The sequence below is a fragment of the Galeopterus variegatus genome, unplaced genomic scaffold (genome assembly GCF_000696425.1).
Source record: "Galeopterus variegatus unplaced genomic scaffold, G_variegatus-3.0.2 Scaffold2130, whole genome shotgun sequence".
In the NCBI taxonomy this organism is placed as follows: Eukaryota; Metazoa; Chordata; class Mammalia; order Dermoptera; family Cynocephalidae; genus Galeopterus; species Galeopterus variegatus.
The window spans coordinates 157,291-172,434 of record NW_007728241.1 but is presented as its reverse complement, the minus strand read 5'-3'; the positions used below and the strand labels follow the sequence as shown (position 1 = coordinate 172,434).

The 15,144-nt window shown below is 40.6% G+C and overlaps 1 protein-coding gene across 2 annotated transcripts in view; it reads left to right on the top strand.

Moving 5' to 3' along the window:
• Positions 1-15,144, top strand: part of XPO6 (exportin 6) — a 123,569-nt gene that overhangs the window by 29,901 nt on the left and 78,524 nt on the right. For both annotated transcript variants that reach the window (XM_008580577.1, XM_008580576.1), the window contains exons 2-4: positions 5,653-5,743; positions 9,510-9,622; positions 10,802-10,999. In XM_008580577.1, the coding sequence (XP_008578799.1) occupies positions 5,653-5,743; positions 9,510-9,622; positions 10,802-10,999 (402 nt within the window). The remainder of the gene's footprint in view (positions 1-5,652; positions 5,744-9,509; positions 9,623-10,801; positions 11,000-15,144) is intronic.

The window sequence follows — 15,144 nt, the reverse complement described above, 5'->3', positions numbered from 1 at the left end:
TTTCACCGGCCTTGTGAAGTACCCTCATACTTAGAGAAGTGCATAAATTGTAAGGTGAATTGATCATCCTTTGGAAACTAAACTAACACTTAGATCAAGAAATAGAATATTACCGTAATCCTAGAATCCCTGTTTCCCAAAGGTAACCACGGATCGCAACCCTCGGTGTTGCGCCCGCACCTCGCTCAGCCAGTGAGCGGCCAGTCTGTATGTGGGATCCGAACCCTCGGCTGGAGCGCCGCTGCGCTCCCAAGCGGCGCACTGTAGCAGTGCGCCATCGGGCCGGCCCCATAGTATCTTTTAGTTCTGTTTTTTCACCGGCCTTGTGAAGTACCCTCATACTTAGAGAAGTGCATAAATTGTAAGGTGAATTGATCATCCTTTGGAAACTAAACTAACACTTAGATCAAGAAATAGAATATTACCGTAATCCTAGAATCCCTGTTTCCCAAAGGTAACCACTATTCTGATAATAACAGTATGGATTAGTTTTGTATGTTTTTTTTTTTTTTTTCCTTTTTGTCTTTTTTCGTGACCGGTAACGGGATCGCAACCCTCGGTGTCGCGCCCGCACCGCGCTCAACCAGTGAGCGGACCGGTCTCTATATGGGATCCGAACCCTCAGCGGGAGCGCCGCCGCGCTCCCAAGCGCCGCACTCTACCGAGTGCGCCACCGGGCTGGCCCTAGTTTTGTATGTTTTAAAAGATTAATATAAAATGAATAATAGAGGGCCGGCCCGGTGGCTCACTGCTACAGTGCGCCGCTTGGGAGCGTGGTGGCGCTCCTGCCGAGGGTTCGGATCCTACATACAGACCGGTTCCCGCTCACTGGCTGAGCGAGGTGTGGGCGCAACACTGAGGGTTGCGATCCCGTTGCCGGTCCCGGTCCAGTACAGGCGCGACACTGAGGGTTGCGATCCGTTGCCGGACACGAAAAAAGACAAAAAGGAAAAATAAAAAATAAAAATAAGTAAAATGAATAATAGAATGATGGGTTTTGACCTCTTTCACTCAGCATTGTGTTTGTGAGATTCATCCATGTTGTTACATGTAGCAGTATTCATCCTCATTGTCTTATACTGTTCACTTGTACAAATAAATCACAATTTATTTATCCATTCCAGTGGTGATGGACATGTGGGTTTTTTGACATTTTGAATATAATGTATAACGGTGCTGTGAACATTTGTATTCATTTCTTTTGTTATATAGGTACAAATTTCTTTTGGGTATATATCAAGTAGTAGGAGTGCAGGGTCATAAGATATGTATATGTTTAGCTGCCAAACAGTTTCCAAAGTGGTGTCAAAGAACAAAATTATAACAAATTTACTTGAAGATCTCAATTGACTTTATTGTTTTTCTGGAATCAGGTAACACATTATTCCATAAAATAGAATAAGTGTTCCAATGAGCCACGCAGAGGAGGTTGGTTTTATAGACAGAAAAAGGCTAAAGAAAGCAGAAACAAAGAATCATTTCAAAGTTACTTTCCTTTGGGAACAGGAAGACAGAACAATAGAAAAATAACGTCATTTACTTCAGGCTATCTCTTCTGTGTAAGGATTAAAGCAGAGGGAGCTTTATTATGATACATAAAGAAGATAAAACTGGGAAATTGGTTGCTACCTTTCTCCTGACTTCTCAGAAGGTCAGACCACAGCTTAAGTTACATGGAATTTAACAGGGCTGACTCCATTTTGTTAGTCCGGTCTTTTGGGACCTGGTACAAGAACTTAGTCCAAAACAATGGCCTCTATAATTTTTATTTAACAGTGGTTGTACCAGTTTATGCTTTCACCAGCAGTATATGGATATTTCAGTTGCTTAGCATCCTTGTCAACACTCGTTACTGTCAGTCTTTTTAATTTTAGCTGTTCTTGTGGATGTGGAGTGCTATCTTGTTTTTAATTTGTGTTTCCCTGATGACTAATGAGGTTAGGAACTTATTTATAGGCCTTTTGAGTACCCTTTTATAAGGAAGCCTGTCCAAAAAAACTGTTGTTTATGTTTTCCTTATTGATTTGTAGAAGATATTTCATACTTGGACATGAATTCTCTGTCAGTTATCCATATTGCAAATAACTTCTGTTATTTTGTGGCTTTCTTTTACACTCTGTCCATTATGCCATCTGATGAACATTCCAATTTATCAGTCTTTTTCTTTATGTTTACTGCTTTATGTGCCTCATTTAAGAATTTTTTTCCTATGAAGGTCATGAAGATATTTTATTTTCTAGAAGCTTTATTTTACTTTTCATACTTTATATCTATAATCCAACTGGAATTTTTTTTGTCTCAGTTTTAAACTAAACTTATCTTTACTTAGTTCTTAAAGGTCCGAGGTTTAAATCCCATGCACAAGGTGGATTCTTCATAAATTAGCCAATGCAGTATGGGAGATAAAGTTTGAACAGCCTTTGGGAACTGAAGCCTTCTCTCCTACACATGGCACTTAGTTCTTGTTTTATGTTCTTTGTCCCTTTCATTACTTAAAACTGTAGTCTGTGTGGAGTATTGCCACTTCTTCACTTGTCATTAATTCCTTTTTTTTTTTTTGGTGGCTGGCTGGTATGGGGAACTGAACCCCCTTGACCTTGGTGTTAAGGCCATGCTCTAACCAACTGAGCTAACTGGAGAGCCAGTCTCCCTCCCCCCACTTTTTTTGCCATTAATACCTTAACAAACCTCATTCTGGATTCTGGATTCACCACTTGCTTGAAGTTGGCAGGGTTTCAGTGGCCTTGCCAAAGGGGGCAGGAAGAATTCTCCAGTATCCTTCAACCATTTGCAGGTCTTGTACATATCCTTTGTCATTCTACCTCTGTTCAGAGTGTATAACCCTGGCAAAGTCTCAGCCTCTTTTTTTACCCCCTGTAAATTTACAGAGTTTCATTTTGAAATCAAGTCTGAAAAGCCATGCTGGAAATGTTTGGGGCAAAGCCCTTAGGCTCAAGGGCATGAGTCTCTAGTTTCAAACTAGGACTGACCACTAATGTTGTTTTGCTTTGGTCTTATTTCATTTGGTATCTAAGACCAAATAAAAATGAGAGCGGTCATAACTATGAAAAAGATAATTGCTTACAGTTTATTTAGCAGTTTTGCATGGATCACCTCGTTTGAGCCTGATAACACGCTGTGAGGCAGGTACTAGTATTGCAATTACGGAAGTTACTGAAAATGCAAACAGCATATTATTTGTTCTTGTTGAGAAACACCTGGTGATGCCACTGGATTAGATTTTGAAATTTCCCTTTTTTAAGTAACTATCATTTGATGGGAACATCCATCTTTGATTCTTATGGGTACTTTTGTGTTTCCATTTTCTGCAGGAACCTTAGTGTCTTGGTCTGGGGCAGAGAGTGTGGGGTAGGTGGGACTGGGAATGGAGATAGAGTTGGATTTTTTTGGGAGATTGGCAGGAACTTGCCAGTAATCATTAAGTTCACAGACCTCTGCCTCAAGAACCAGTGCGAAATAAACTTTGGTGGTTGATTGCTTGGATCTTATGAGCTCAAATTTTTTCCAGGATTTTCTTTAAAATGACTCAACATAAGAAAAGGTTGTGGAGATGTGTGATTTGAAGATCCTGTCCTTAGTTTTCAGAAGTCATTTTGGCTGTAGAAAAAGTATTGATTTATTTTAACTAAATAGATAATTTTAGTTCAACAAATATTTCTTGATTTATGTTTATGTTTATTTTTTTTTTTGGCGGCGAGTACTTTAACATGCTATTTTCCTTGATTCTTCTAAATTTTACTCAGGCTTTTAATTTTAAATAGCAAATCCTTTATTCAAGTGAAATTGTACAACAAACTCATTTTATGAACAGACCGATTCATTTTAGAAATTTGAATTTATAGCATATAGTTATAAAGTCAGTGAGAGGGCCGGCCCAGTGGCTCACTCGGGAGAGTGTGGTGCTGATAACACCAAGGCCCCGGGTTCGGATCCCATATAGGGATGGCCGGTTTGCTCACTGGCTGGGCGTGGTGCTGACAACACCAAGTCAAGGGTTAAGATCCCCTTACCGGTCATCTTTTTAAAAAAAAAAAATAAAAAATAAATAAAGTCAGTGAGAACAGCGACACTGTTTTGATCAACACAGACACTTAAAACAGATTTAAAAAGATTGCAGTCTTATTTTAGCTTCACTTTCCAGTTTATTTCTGCATTTGAACGAAATTGTATAGTTAGTTTTTAATAAAACAGCCTGGCTTTCAAGCCAAGAGTATTTTTTAATTAAACTGATGTAGAGGATTGAAAGAGGAGTAGAGGGCTAATCTTTATCATAAATATAAAATCCAGACAAGAAAGTCCTTCAAACTCACAAGTGCTAAAAGTATTGTATAGTAAGTTATCACTCAAGATGTCAGAGTTCAGTTGTGTTGCATAGCCTTCATGGTATGACCGCAGTATGGGGAAGGACAGCTGTGCCTGGCACTGCTTGAACGTGGCCCTCATGTTCTGTGTAGTGTACTTGCAGGTGTTGATTGATGTAGATGGGCTTCTGCAAGCTTGACTCAGCTTTTATAGTTGTACCAGTCCTAAGAAGAGCTGGTTTATCGACAAAGGTGGCCAGAGTTCCTCAGTCATCAGCACAGCAAACTTACCAAGTGGAGGACTCTGATTTGATATGTAACACATTTAAGTGTGGACTGCGTGCTTTAAAATGCAGTTTTTATAGTCAACTCTCACTAAGGGGGTAATGGAGAAGATATGGGGAAGGGAGGTGGATAGGAAGAAAAGAATTAAGAGAGCATTAAAAAATCAGAGCTGCACATGGTTCTTGATTATTTCTGGGGTAGATTAATGCCCGTGATGATTCAGAAACGGTCTGGGCATGCTCACCTTTTTGCAGACAGGTTGTGTGAAGGAGTGGTGACTAGCTCCTTGCTGCAACCGACGTCCCCCTACTTCAGTGAGAGAAAAGGAAGTGGGTTTTTTAGGGCTCTATATGGAAGAGGGAGTGGATAAACATTGGAGGCCTTGGGCCCCCTCTCCTCTCATTCTCAACCTGAGCAGTTCTGCTGAGAACCTGGTTCTCTCTGTGGGTTTGTGGTTTGGAGGCGCTGTCTAATTTTGAGTCCCTGCTCAGCTTGGTTCTTAGCTGCACCTTGATCTCTGTTGGCTGCTCATGTGAGAGTGAGAGTTGACTGTATGCATGACTCCTGAAGTGCCTTCAGAAAACCCCAAGAATCCATACAGCAGTTTGGTACAGTTGCTCTGAATCAAAATATGGCTTATTGTTCAGACATGGGCCAGTGTATTGTGGACGGATAGTCTGTAAGGAACCTTAGCCTTCTCCTTGAATCTCTTCACTTTGCCTATTCAGGCAGGGCCAGTGTTGTTAATTTGCTTTCAGCATGTTTCTAGAATTGAATTTTGAATTGTTTTCTTTTCCTTAGCATATGTAATTGGAAATTGACTGCACAGTAGCTTGAATTTATAGAGGATACTAAAACTTTGGGTTCTGAGTCAGCTGGGAAATTCCCTTCAGTTTTGCTGGCTTATACGATGTATTTGAAGAATGTTGAACCAAGTTGTTTTGAGGAAGTAAATTGCTCTTGCTGTTGAATGTGACCTGGAGGAACTGAGAAACAGTAGAATGGAAGATGCAGTTTACTGATGTTTTTCAAATTCCTTTGTTAGGCGTCTGAAGAAGCCTCCCTCAGGGCATTGGAAAGTCTGATGACAGAGTTTTTCCACGATTGTACCACCAATGAAAGAAAACGTGAGATAGGTAAGTGAGGTGTTGAGTTGGAAAGAGTTATTTACCCCAGTGGGGAGGAAGGAGTTGGAAGCCTTCACTGGCCAAGACTGCATGTTTTCCCCTTGAATTCTTGCTCTTCTTGCTCTGGTTTTGCTGGTTGGTGGCTGGTGAGGTCTGCAAACCCAGCCATAAGAACATAGTGATGGATTTTCTTTCTTTTGGTCAGGTGGAAAACCCCTCTCCTGTTTTGATCTTAATTTCAGCCCTCTGAGGTTTTATAAGAAGCCTCTGTCTGTTAATTGAAAAAAACTCATGAAAGTGTCAAAATGAACGTGGTTCAGTGTGTGGAGTTCTGATCTGAACCGAATCTAATTCTCAGAACCAATCTAGTGCAATAACTGCTATTGCTTTTGGGGGCTTCTAGCTTGTTTTTCTTTTTCTCCACTATTATCTTTCCCATTCTGCAAGTTTTGATGAATAAAGACTTCAACAGAGAGATGTAGGTATAATCACTTCAGGTCTTTTGGGGACCTCAACACTTTCTAGAACCTGCTTTTGAATCTTATATTTATCCACACAATATTCTTCATACCGTAAGGTAGAAAGTGTATTCAAGTGTCAGATCTCTGCCTCAGAGATGTGCTGCACTATGGTCCTCGAGCAGTATTTTTTCCCTCTGAGTCCTCACCCCTGAACTTGAGAATGAAAAATGCTTTTCTCTATTCAAACTTAAAGGCTTTTCCTTTGGATATCTGACTGCTCTGTACTAACCTTAAATTCATGACTTCTGCCTGCTTGGAGGTCTTTTTTTGGCTGTTTTTTGTCTCCTTTGGCTTCTCTAAATCATGTTGGTCAGTTAAATATTTTAGCTGATTCTGCCTCTGGTCCAAAGTTTGGTTAGGGTTCAGATTTCCAGGTGGCCAGAAGACCTTAGGCTGTATCCCATTTCCCCCTGCATCCTTTAAGCATCACATTAGTTCCTGTAGGTGCAAACTTCTTATCTCTTTTAATTAAAAAAAAAAAAATTACTTTTATGTTTTATTTTTTTGGCAGCTGGCTGGTGTGGGAATTTGAACCATTGATCTTGGTGTTATAACACTGTGCTCTAACCAGCTGAGCTAACCAGCCAGCCCATTATCTCTTTTAATTTTAAGCTTGGTCTTTTGGGCTTGTCCCCTACATACCTAGACAGTGCACTGTAGAGAACCAGAGCATTTATAAACAGGATCACTGACAGAAGCTGAGCCCAATAGATGATCAGGCATTGGGACTGGAAGACCCACCCCGCTCGCTTCTCTAGATTTTCTCTTATCACTCAGGTGGGCTGACCCTCCTCCTGCTCCCAGAGTGATTCCCTTTTTAGTTTTATGCTACGAAAGTACGTTATACTTAGAGTAGAAATATCAGTGGTGATTTTTACCAAAGGAGGTGGAAGATCTTTCCCTTAAATTAGTCTGCTATATTCTAACACTCTAATTTCTTCGGAGTCTTTTTTTTAAAGCTTATAATTGAAATGCTTTTGGTTTTTCTCTTAATTTTTGGTTTGCAAATCAAATATTGCTCACCTTGGGCCGGCCTGGTGGTGCACTGTTACAGTGCGCCGCTTGGGAGTGTGGCGGCGCTCCCGCCGAGGGTTCGGATCCCACATACAGACCGGTTCCCGCTCACTGGCTGAGCGAGGTGCGGACGCAACACCGAGGGTTGCGATCCCGTTGCCGGTCCCGGTCCGGTCCGGGCGCGACACTGAGGGTTGTGATTCATTTTTTCTCTTAATTTTTGGTTTGCAAATCAAATATTGCTCACCTTGGGCCGGACTGGGGGCGCACTGTTACAGTGCGCCGCTTGGGAGTGTGGCGGCGCTCCCGCCGAGGGTTCGGATCCCACATACAGACCGGTTCCCGCTCACTGGCTGAGCGAGGTGCGGACGCAACACCGAGGGTTGCGATCCCGTTGCCGGTCCCGGTCCGGTCCGGGCGCGACACTGAGGGTTGTGATTCATTGCCGGACACGAAAAAAAGACAAAAAGGCAAATATTGCTCGCCTTTTGTGTTCATGAATTAAAAATAGAACCTTCTGAACATGTTTTTATTTTAATCTGACTTTAAAATAGCTTTAAATAAACAGATGCTACAAATGTCTAATTTAAATGCAGGTTAAGGGGAACCCAGGGGTTTGGTTCTGTACAATGGGTGTGTCTCAGTTCAGTTCTCTTTGTACCTTGTCTTTGTAGCATTATTTGAGTGCATGGGCTAGAACCACTTCTTGCTTCTATTCTGTTGTCTTATGATAAACTAGGCTTGTCCTAGCTAGGTGGGGAAAAGGAGGGAGGTCTTTTCTTAAAAGGGCATCACCTACCCTCCAGCAAAGGTTAGTGGTGCTGTAGAGATTGATAGAGCTGTTAGCAGGGACTTCAAGAGACCGTCTGGTCATTTTCACAGTGGAAATGGACGCATCAAAAGGAGGAGCAATGACTCGCTTGGGCTCAGACTCATTGAATTAGTGGCAGCATCTAGAACAGAGCCCAGAGTTCTCATTTTCAGCCTGCTTTGACTTCACCTCTGGGATTTAGAGAAACTTTTGCTTAATTGTTAGGACAGGCCATCAGCCTCGTTTAGGGAATTTTTAATGAGACTGCTTTGTTGCATTTAGCCTAAGTTGCAGGGAGCTAGCAGACAGAGCTGCTATGCATTCTGCTTTTCCATGGTTTCCTAGACTCTCTCAAGGGTTTTTGGCCTTTCTGTTTTTACCCTTTTTGGATCATATTTCATGACCAGCACAGCAGGTCGATGTGACTAGGGGGCAGGGTGTCCAGAAACATAGTGATAGACAGTGCTTGTGGGTTTTAGCTGAGGCTGTCAGCAGCCTGAGGAGGAGGAAAACCATTTCTAACTGATTTGTGGACAGGGCAGCTCTTGGCAACTCTCATGACTATTACTCTTACTTACAGATTTTCTTGGGTGGTATTTTAAGATAAAATAAACCCAAATGAAAGAGTTAACCATCTTGAATTCTCTTTAAAAATCCTGTCTTTGTAAGGTTATTCTTAATCTTTTGTTTTTCTGCTTCTGTAGCCATCATTTTGTATTTGTGTGAACAATGTAGACTTTACTGAGGATTCATAGAGGAGTGGTGAGATATATATGAGAGGTCTTCAAAAAATTCACGGAAAGATTTGTATTATCTTTTAATTCCATTTTTCCACAAACTTTTTGAAGTACCCTTGTACAATCATGTCTCATTTAATGACGGATTTGTCCTGAGAAATGTGGTGTTAGGCGATTTTGTTGTTGTGCGAGCATCATACAGGGAACTTATAAAAACCTACATGGTACCTAGGCTATATGGTATAGCCATTGTAATCTAATGAGATCACCATCACAGATGCAGTCTTGTCGTTGACTGAAACGTCATTATGTGGCAATGACTGTACAGCTTATGCCCCAGAGGAGATGAGTTAAGAAGGTGAAGCGAATGATAATCTTACAGCTTTCCATCCACACATTAGCTTAAATAAGAACTTTAATAAGGAAAGTTTCTCTGACTCAAAAAGTATCCATGGCAAAGTTATTGGCTTTTAGATGGTTGAAAACACTGTCAGTATTGATGGTCACCTCAGAGTCAGAAAAATATTGCATGATCTTTCTATCTTGAAGAATCAGCTGGGTTTTGTGTTTAGTTTTGACATCATTTACATTATATAGAGAGGCATGTTTAAAATAATAATAAGATAGCCCAGCCTTATATTAATTTCATGTATTTTCATAGCCTTTTTTTTGTTGCTATTTAACTTTTCCAGAAGAGCTTCTTAATAACTTTGCCCAGCAAATAGGAGCGTGGAGATTCTGCCTATATTTTCTCTCCAGCACAAGGAATGACTATGTAATGATGTACAGTTTAACAGTTTTTGAGGTAAGTTGTCAGAAAATTTTATTCTTTTCTGAGAAGTGTTTTGTAGTCGAATTGCCACGTCATTGGCACTAGCCTTTAGCTTTAATGTACAGGTGGCTGGGAAACAGTGGTAACTAGGCTCAGGGACTTCTCACATACTGTCTTTATCTAGATGTCTGGTGTTCTGGGGCACCTTTCCATCTCCCACACCAGAAAGGTAAGGTGGATGGTAGACTTAAGTAGGTAGGTCGTTTGTGGTAACATGTAACTTTTCCCTCCCTTTTGTCATTTAAAAGAGAAAAATAAAAACATTTTGGGAAGAATGATGATGCCCATAGTACCATCATCCCAGCCACAAAAATGTTTATTAATATCAATTCTCTTCTAATCCTTGTCTTCTGTGCATAATTAAAAAAAACCCCAAAACTAATTATAATTATATTGCTTGTGTCGTTTTGTATTCTGCTTTTTTCCCCCACTTACCTTTATGTTACATTCCCATAAGTGGTTGTGCCATTACTTACCAAGTTATTCTCTTGTTTTTTTGAACATTAAAGTTGTTTGGCATAATTTTTTTGGTGGCCTTTAGAGACAATAGGGTAATAGAAAGTTTTTGCATGTATAGCTTTTTGTTTCTGTTAAATTGTTTAGCAGATCTTGATACAAAATGGGATTATGTCATAGGATTTGAATATTTTTATTACTCTTATTTCCAAATTGCCCTAAATTTTTATATAAAAAAGGGTTCCTTGTTTATTGAGGTGACATAGCTAACCGTAGGATGAAATCCAGTAATTTTTGTGTATAGATTATTAACTTAAAATATGTATATTTGCTCGAGGGTGACAATAATTAATAATATTGTACTGTATATTTCAAGATAGCCAGAAAAGAGGATCTTGAATGTTGTAACCACAAAGAAATAATGATAAATGTTTAGGTGATAGATGTGCTAACTATTCTGTTTGGATCATTATACATGTATTGAAACAACAAATTGTGCCCTATAAACATGTACAATAAAAAAAAAAATTAAAAAACCACTTGTAAGCTACTTAGGAACAAAACAAGAAGAGGTATACAGGATCTTTGTAAAAATGTATATATATGTATATATATATGAGAAACTTAAATAATTCAATGCACTAAATATTGTAAAAATGCCAAAAAAAAAAAAAAAGATGTATAATTGTTTTTCAGAACCTGATCAATAAAATGTGGCTGGGGGTCCCATCTCAGGATAAGATGGAAATCCGTAGCTGCCTGCCCAAACTTCTTTTGGCTCACCATAAAACCTTACCTTACTTTATCCGAAACAAACTCTGCAAAGTTATTGTTGATATTGGACGTCAAGATTGGCCCATGTTCTACCATGACTTTTTTACTAACATTTTACAGGTAAGGCTATACTAAGGAATCTTTATTTTATAAATAGTTTATTTGTAGAAGTGATTATTTCTTTGTCTTGAAGAGGAGTTTTATGATTAGCATTTCAGACTGCAGTAGCGAGGTTATTGTAGGACAGATTATTCCATTCACTTAACTTTGTTTTCTTGAGACATGTACCTTTGTGCAATAGAGAAAGAGGGGGAAAAACCCATTTGCTTTGTTAATTTTGTGAAATTCTGTTCAGAAAGTATTTGAGAGCCTGTAAGGTGCTGCACCAAGTGTTGGGGGTGCAGGGATGAGGCCTTCAGTTCAGTAGTTTCAGAATTTAGTGGGAAATAGCTGTGCAAACAGTAGTTATCCAACAACGTGATACTTACTGTAGAGGAAGTATATGCAGAGCATGGTAGTGGCACTGCAGTTACACTCAGTGCTGGTGATGAGGTGTGAGATGGTAAAGTGGTAGAGTAAGAAGCTAGATTGACGGGGAAGGGCCTGACCAGGAAGCTTTTATGTTGGAATAATGACTCTAGCTGCAGTCTGGATTGCAGAGGGTATGGTGAGAGGGAAGGAGACCAGTAAGGTTGTCCTTGGAGAAGTCTGTGCATGATGAAGAGAATCTGATAATTACTGTCTGGTGGGCAGAGGCAAGGTACTTAGAGGATCGAGTCAAGAGCCTTTGGCCAGTGACCAGATGGTAGGGGTCAGGGAAGGGAGGAATCCAGAACGACTTCCAGGTTTCTAACTCAGATAGATTTCCCTGGCCAGGGATAAAGGAAGGGGAATGGGTTTGGACAGAAGATGGTGAATTCAGTTTGGCAGAAAATGATTTAAGATTTGTGTGTTCCTTCCATGTGATATCTAGTGAGATATTAGAAAATTTGGATCTGGGGTTCAGGAGAGAGGTCTGGTTATAGGTCAGGATTTGGATGTCATCAGGGAATAGGTGGGACAAGGGAGATGCTGTTGCTTATTTGAATCTTGTCATCAAGTTGGAAACATTTTCATGTTATTGAGGTATTCTTGCATATGCAGGAAATGGATATTATGTATAGTACATAGAAATTCTTTTTCTTTCTTTCTTTTTTGGGGAGGCTGGCCGGTATGGGGATCCAAACCTTTGACTTTAGTGTTACCAACAAGAAATAAAACTCTTTAAAAAATTGATTATAGGGCCGGCCCGGTGGCGCACTGCTACAGTGCGCCGCTTGGGAGCGCGGCGGCGCTCCTGCCGAGGGTTTGGATCCCACATATAGACCGGTTCCCGCTCACTGGCTGAGCGAGGTGCGGGTGCGACGCCAAGGGTTGCGATCCCGTTGCCGGTCCCGGTCCGGTACGGGCGTGACACTGAGGGTTGCGATCCGTTGCCGGACACGAAAAAAGACAAAAAGGGAAAAAAAAAAAAAAATTGATTATAGTGTCAGTGACTGTAGGTTCAGAATTTTCCAGAATAATATTATTTTCTAACATTCTGCTTGCTCCCTACAAACCATTTGAATCATGCTGTAGTTAAAAAAAATTTCAGCATCCATATTGCTTCTCTTGATTGCCTCTCAAAGTGGCACCAAAATTCTTCATTCTGTTTTGTATAGTGATTCTTTTATCTAGAGATTTATTGGATTGATTGCAAAGGAGATTCATGCCTTCATTCGGTAAACTATTTGTTGAGCCCCAGCCATGTTCTGACTAAGTAATGAACAAATACAAAGTACCCGCCTTCATGGAGTTATAACCTCGAGGAGGGGCAACAGCAAAGAGTAAGCAAATGAATACTTCAAGATAGTTGTAAGTATTAGGAAGAAAACTAAATCCAGGGTAAAGGGAAAAAAGGACAAAACTACCAGGGGGGTGTTATTTAGATGGAATTCTCATGGAAGGCATTTCTGGGGGACAGACATTTGAGTAGAAACCTGTGTGGAAGTGATGGAATGAGCCATGTGGGTATTTATGGGAACAGTGTTTGGGCAGAGGGAACAGCAGGTGCAAAAAACCTAAGGAATGGCTAGGAGGCCAGTGAGCCTGGAGCAATGGGGGATGAGGTGAGAGAGGTTTTCCTGGCTCTCTCTGATTCATTTGCCTTCACTCCGGGTTGAGGACAGTTGTGGTAACTCTCCATGGTCTCTGGGAGAGAGAGCCAGGGAAGCCCACTGGAGATGAAAAGACCAAGAATGGGGTCGTGGGGAGTGCTGAGTGAGTTCATTCCTGGGTTGGTTAGTGGATGTTCTGTGAGAAGGAGCAAGGGAACGTGAGATGGAGAGCCACAAGTCCTGTAGCAGCATGTGAGGGGGAGCCATATTTCTACGCAGTTGGGATCACTTCATTTGATGAAGAACAAAACATTTCTTGTCTGTCCTTAAAGCATAATTATTATTATTATTATTATTTTTTTTTTTTAAAAGATGACTGGTAAGGGGATCTCAACCCTTGGCTTGGTGTTGTCAGCACCACGCTCAGCCAGTGAGCAAACCAGCCATCCCTATATAGGATCCGAACCTGTGGCCTTGGTGTTATCAGCACCGCACTCTACCGAGTGAGCCACGGGCCGGCCTAAAGCATAATTATTTATAACAAAAATTTGGAAGAGCATTTTCAGGTGAAGTGTTCATGGAAGTTTAAAAAGGCTAGTTGTCTTCCTCTGTTCACCACTGCTTCCCTCTTTCCACTCCCTTCAAAGTGACTTCGTGAACTTCATGCAGCCTTCATGGCTTTGAAACACTACCTAGAGGGAAGAGCACTGGACTGGAAGGCAGCAGGTTTGGGTTCTGCTTCCGTCTCTGTAATATCAGCTTTGATTTTAGCAACTCCTGCCATTTACGTGAGCCTCCATTTCCTTCTTTGTAAAATGAGAGGGTTGGGATAAACAGTCTTTAAAATCCTTTCCAGTTGTATTATATCCTGCTTCTTATTTATCCATGTGAAACAGTCAGTGGCGTGTAAGATATATCAAGAGTGATCAGTGTTCAATTGGTGATATTTCTGATAATGAAAATAAAGTAAACCTTTTCTTCGGGTATTGGCAAACAAGACAAAACTGGTTCTGGAATTAATTTCACCATCACGTGATACTTTGAATTCCATCTGAAAGGCTTTTTTTTTTTTGGCTCAATTCTGTCATGGTCTCATTGCAGTCTGGGATGCATGATTTTTTTTTTTTTTCTTTTCTTTTAATTTTAAAAAGATGATGGGTAAGGGGATCTTAACCCTTGACTTGGTGTTGTCAGCACCATGCTCTCCCAAGTGAGCTAACCGGCCATCCCTATATAGGGATCTGAACCTGTGGCCTTGGTGTTATGAGCACTACACTCTCCCAAGTGAGCCATGGGGTGGCCCTCATCATTTTTTTTTTTTAAGTCTGTGACAGTTGGCTGCACATCTCTACAATTTATAATTGTGGTGACCACCGTATGAAACAGACGGAGTTGATTTGGGGCCCCAGAAGATACTTACAGTTCTGTGGGTTGGTTGTACCCATTTCTAGGACACTGAAGGAAGTGATTGAAATCGAAACTGACCCCTATTCTCCCTACCTCCCCCACACATGCACTAGCACACACATCTGCTGAGCCAAACCTGTGTTCACATTGTGCTTGGGGCCAGGTAATTAAGGGGCAAGCAGCACAGGAAAGAATTGCTGTTCTTTTCTGGTTGGGTTGTGTAATAAAAACCCTTGAACCTTTTTAGAAGTTCACGCTAGAAACCTGAGCTTGATCTTCAGTCTAAAAGTGGTTGTTGTCAGTAAAAATAAATAGCAGAGATTACCTGTGTTATGAGCTTAAATTATATATGTGAAGATGTTTGTACAGGGAAACACTGTTTAATAAAAAGCTTTCTGGATACAACGTTAATGAGAAGAAAAAATTATCCATTTTATCAGCCTCTTCCTTCAAGTAAAGAAACTTTCTTTTTTTAATCTGGCTTCTTTCTTGACTTTCTCCCCTTCCCCTGAATGATGAGAGAAAGGAGAGCTTTAAGATACATTTTCCATATAGTAGGAATTTTTTATTTCTGGGGAGCACAAAAGCATTTCATATCTATAAGAAAGTGTATATTGCCAGATGGAATATTTGGCAAAATGAATTATTCCCTGCTGAGAGAGTAAGCTTGGGAAAAAATAGAGACAAAAGAGGTAGAAGATAAAGAAAGAAATGAGAAGGGGG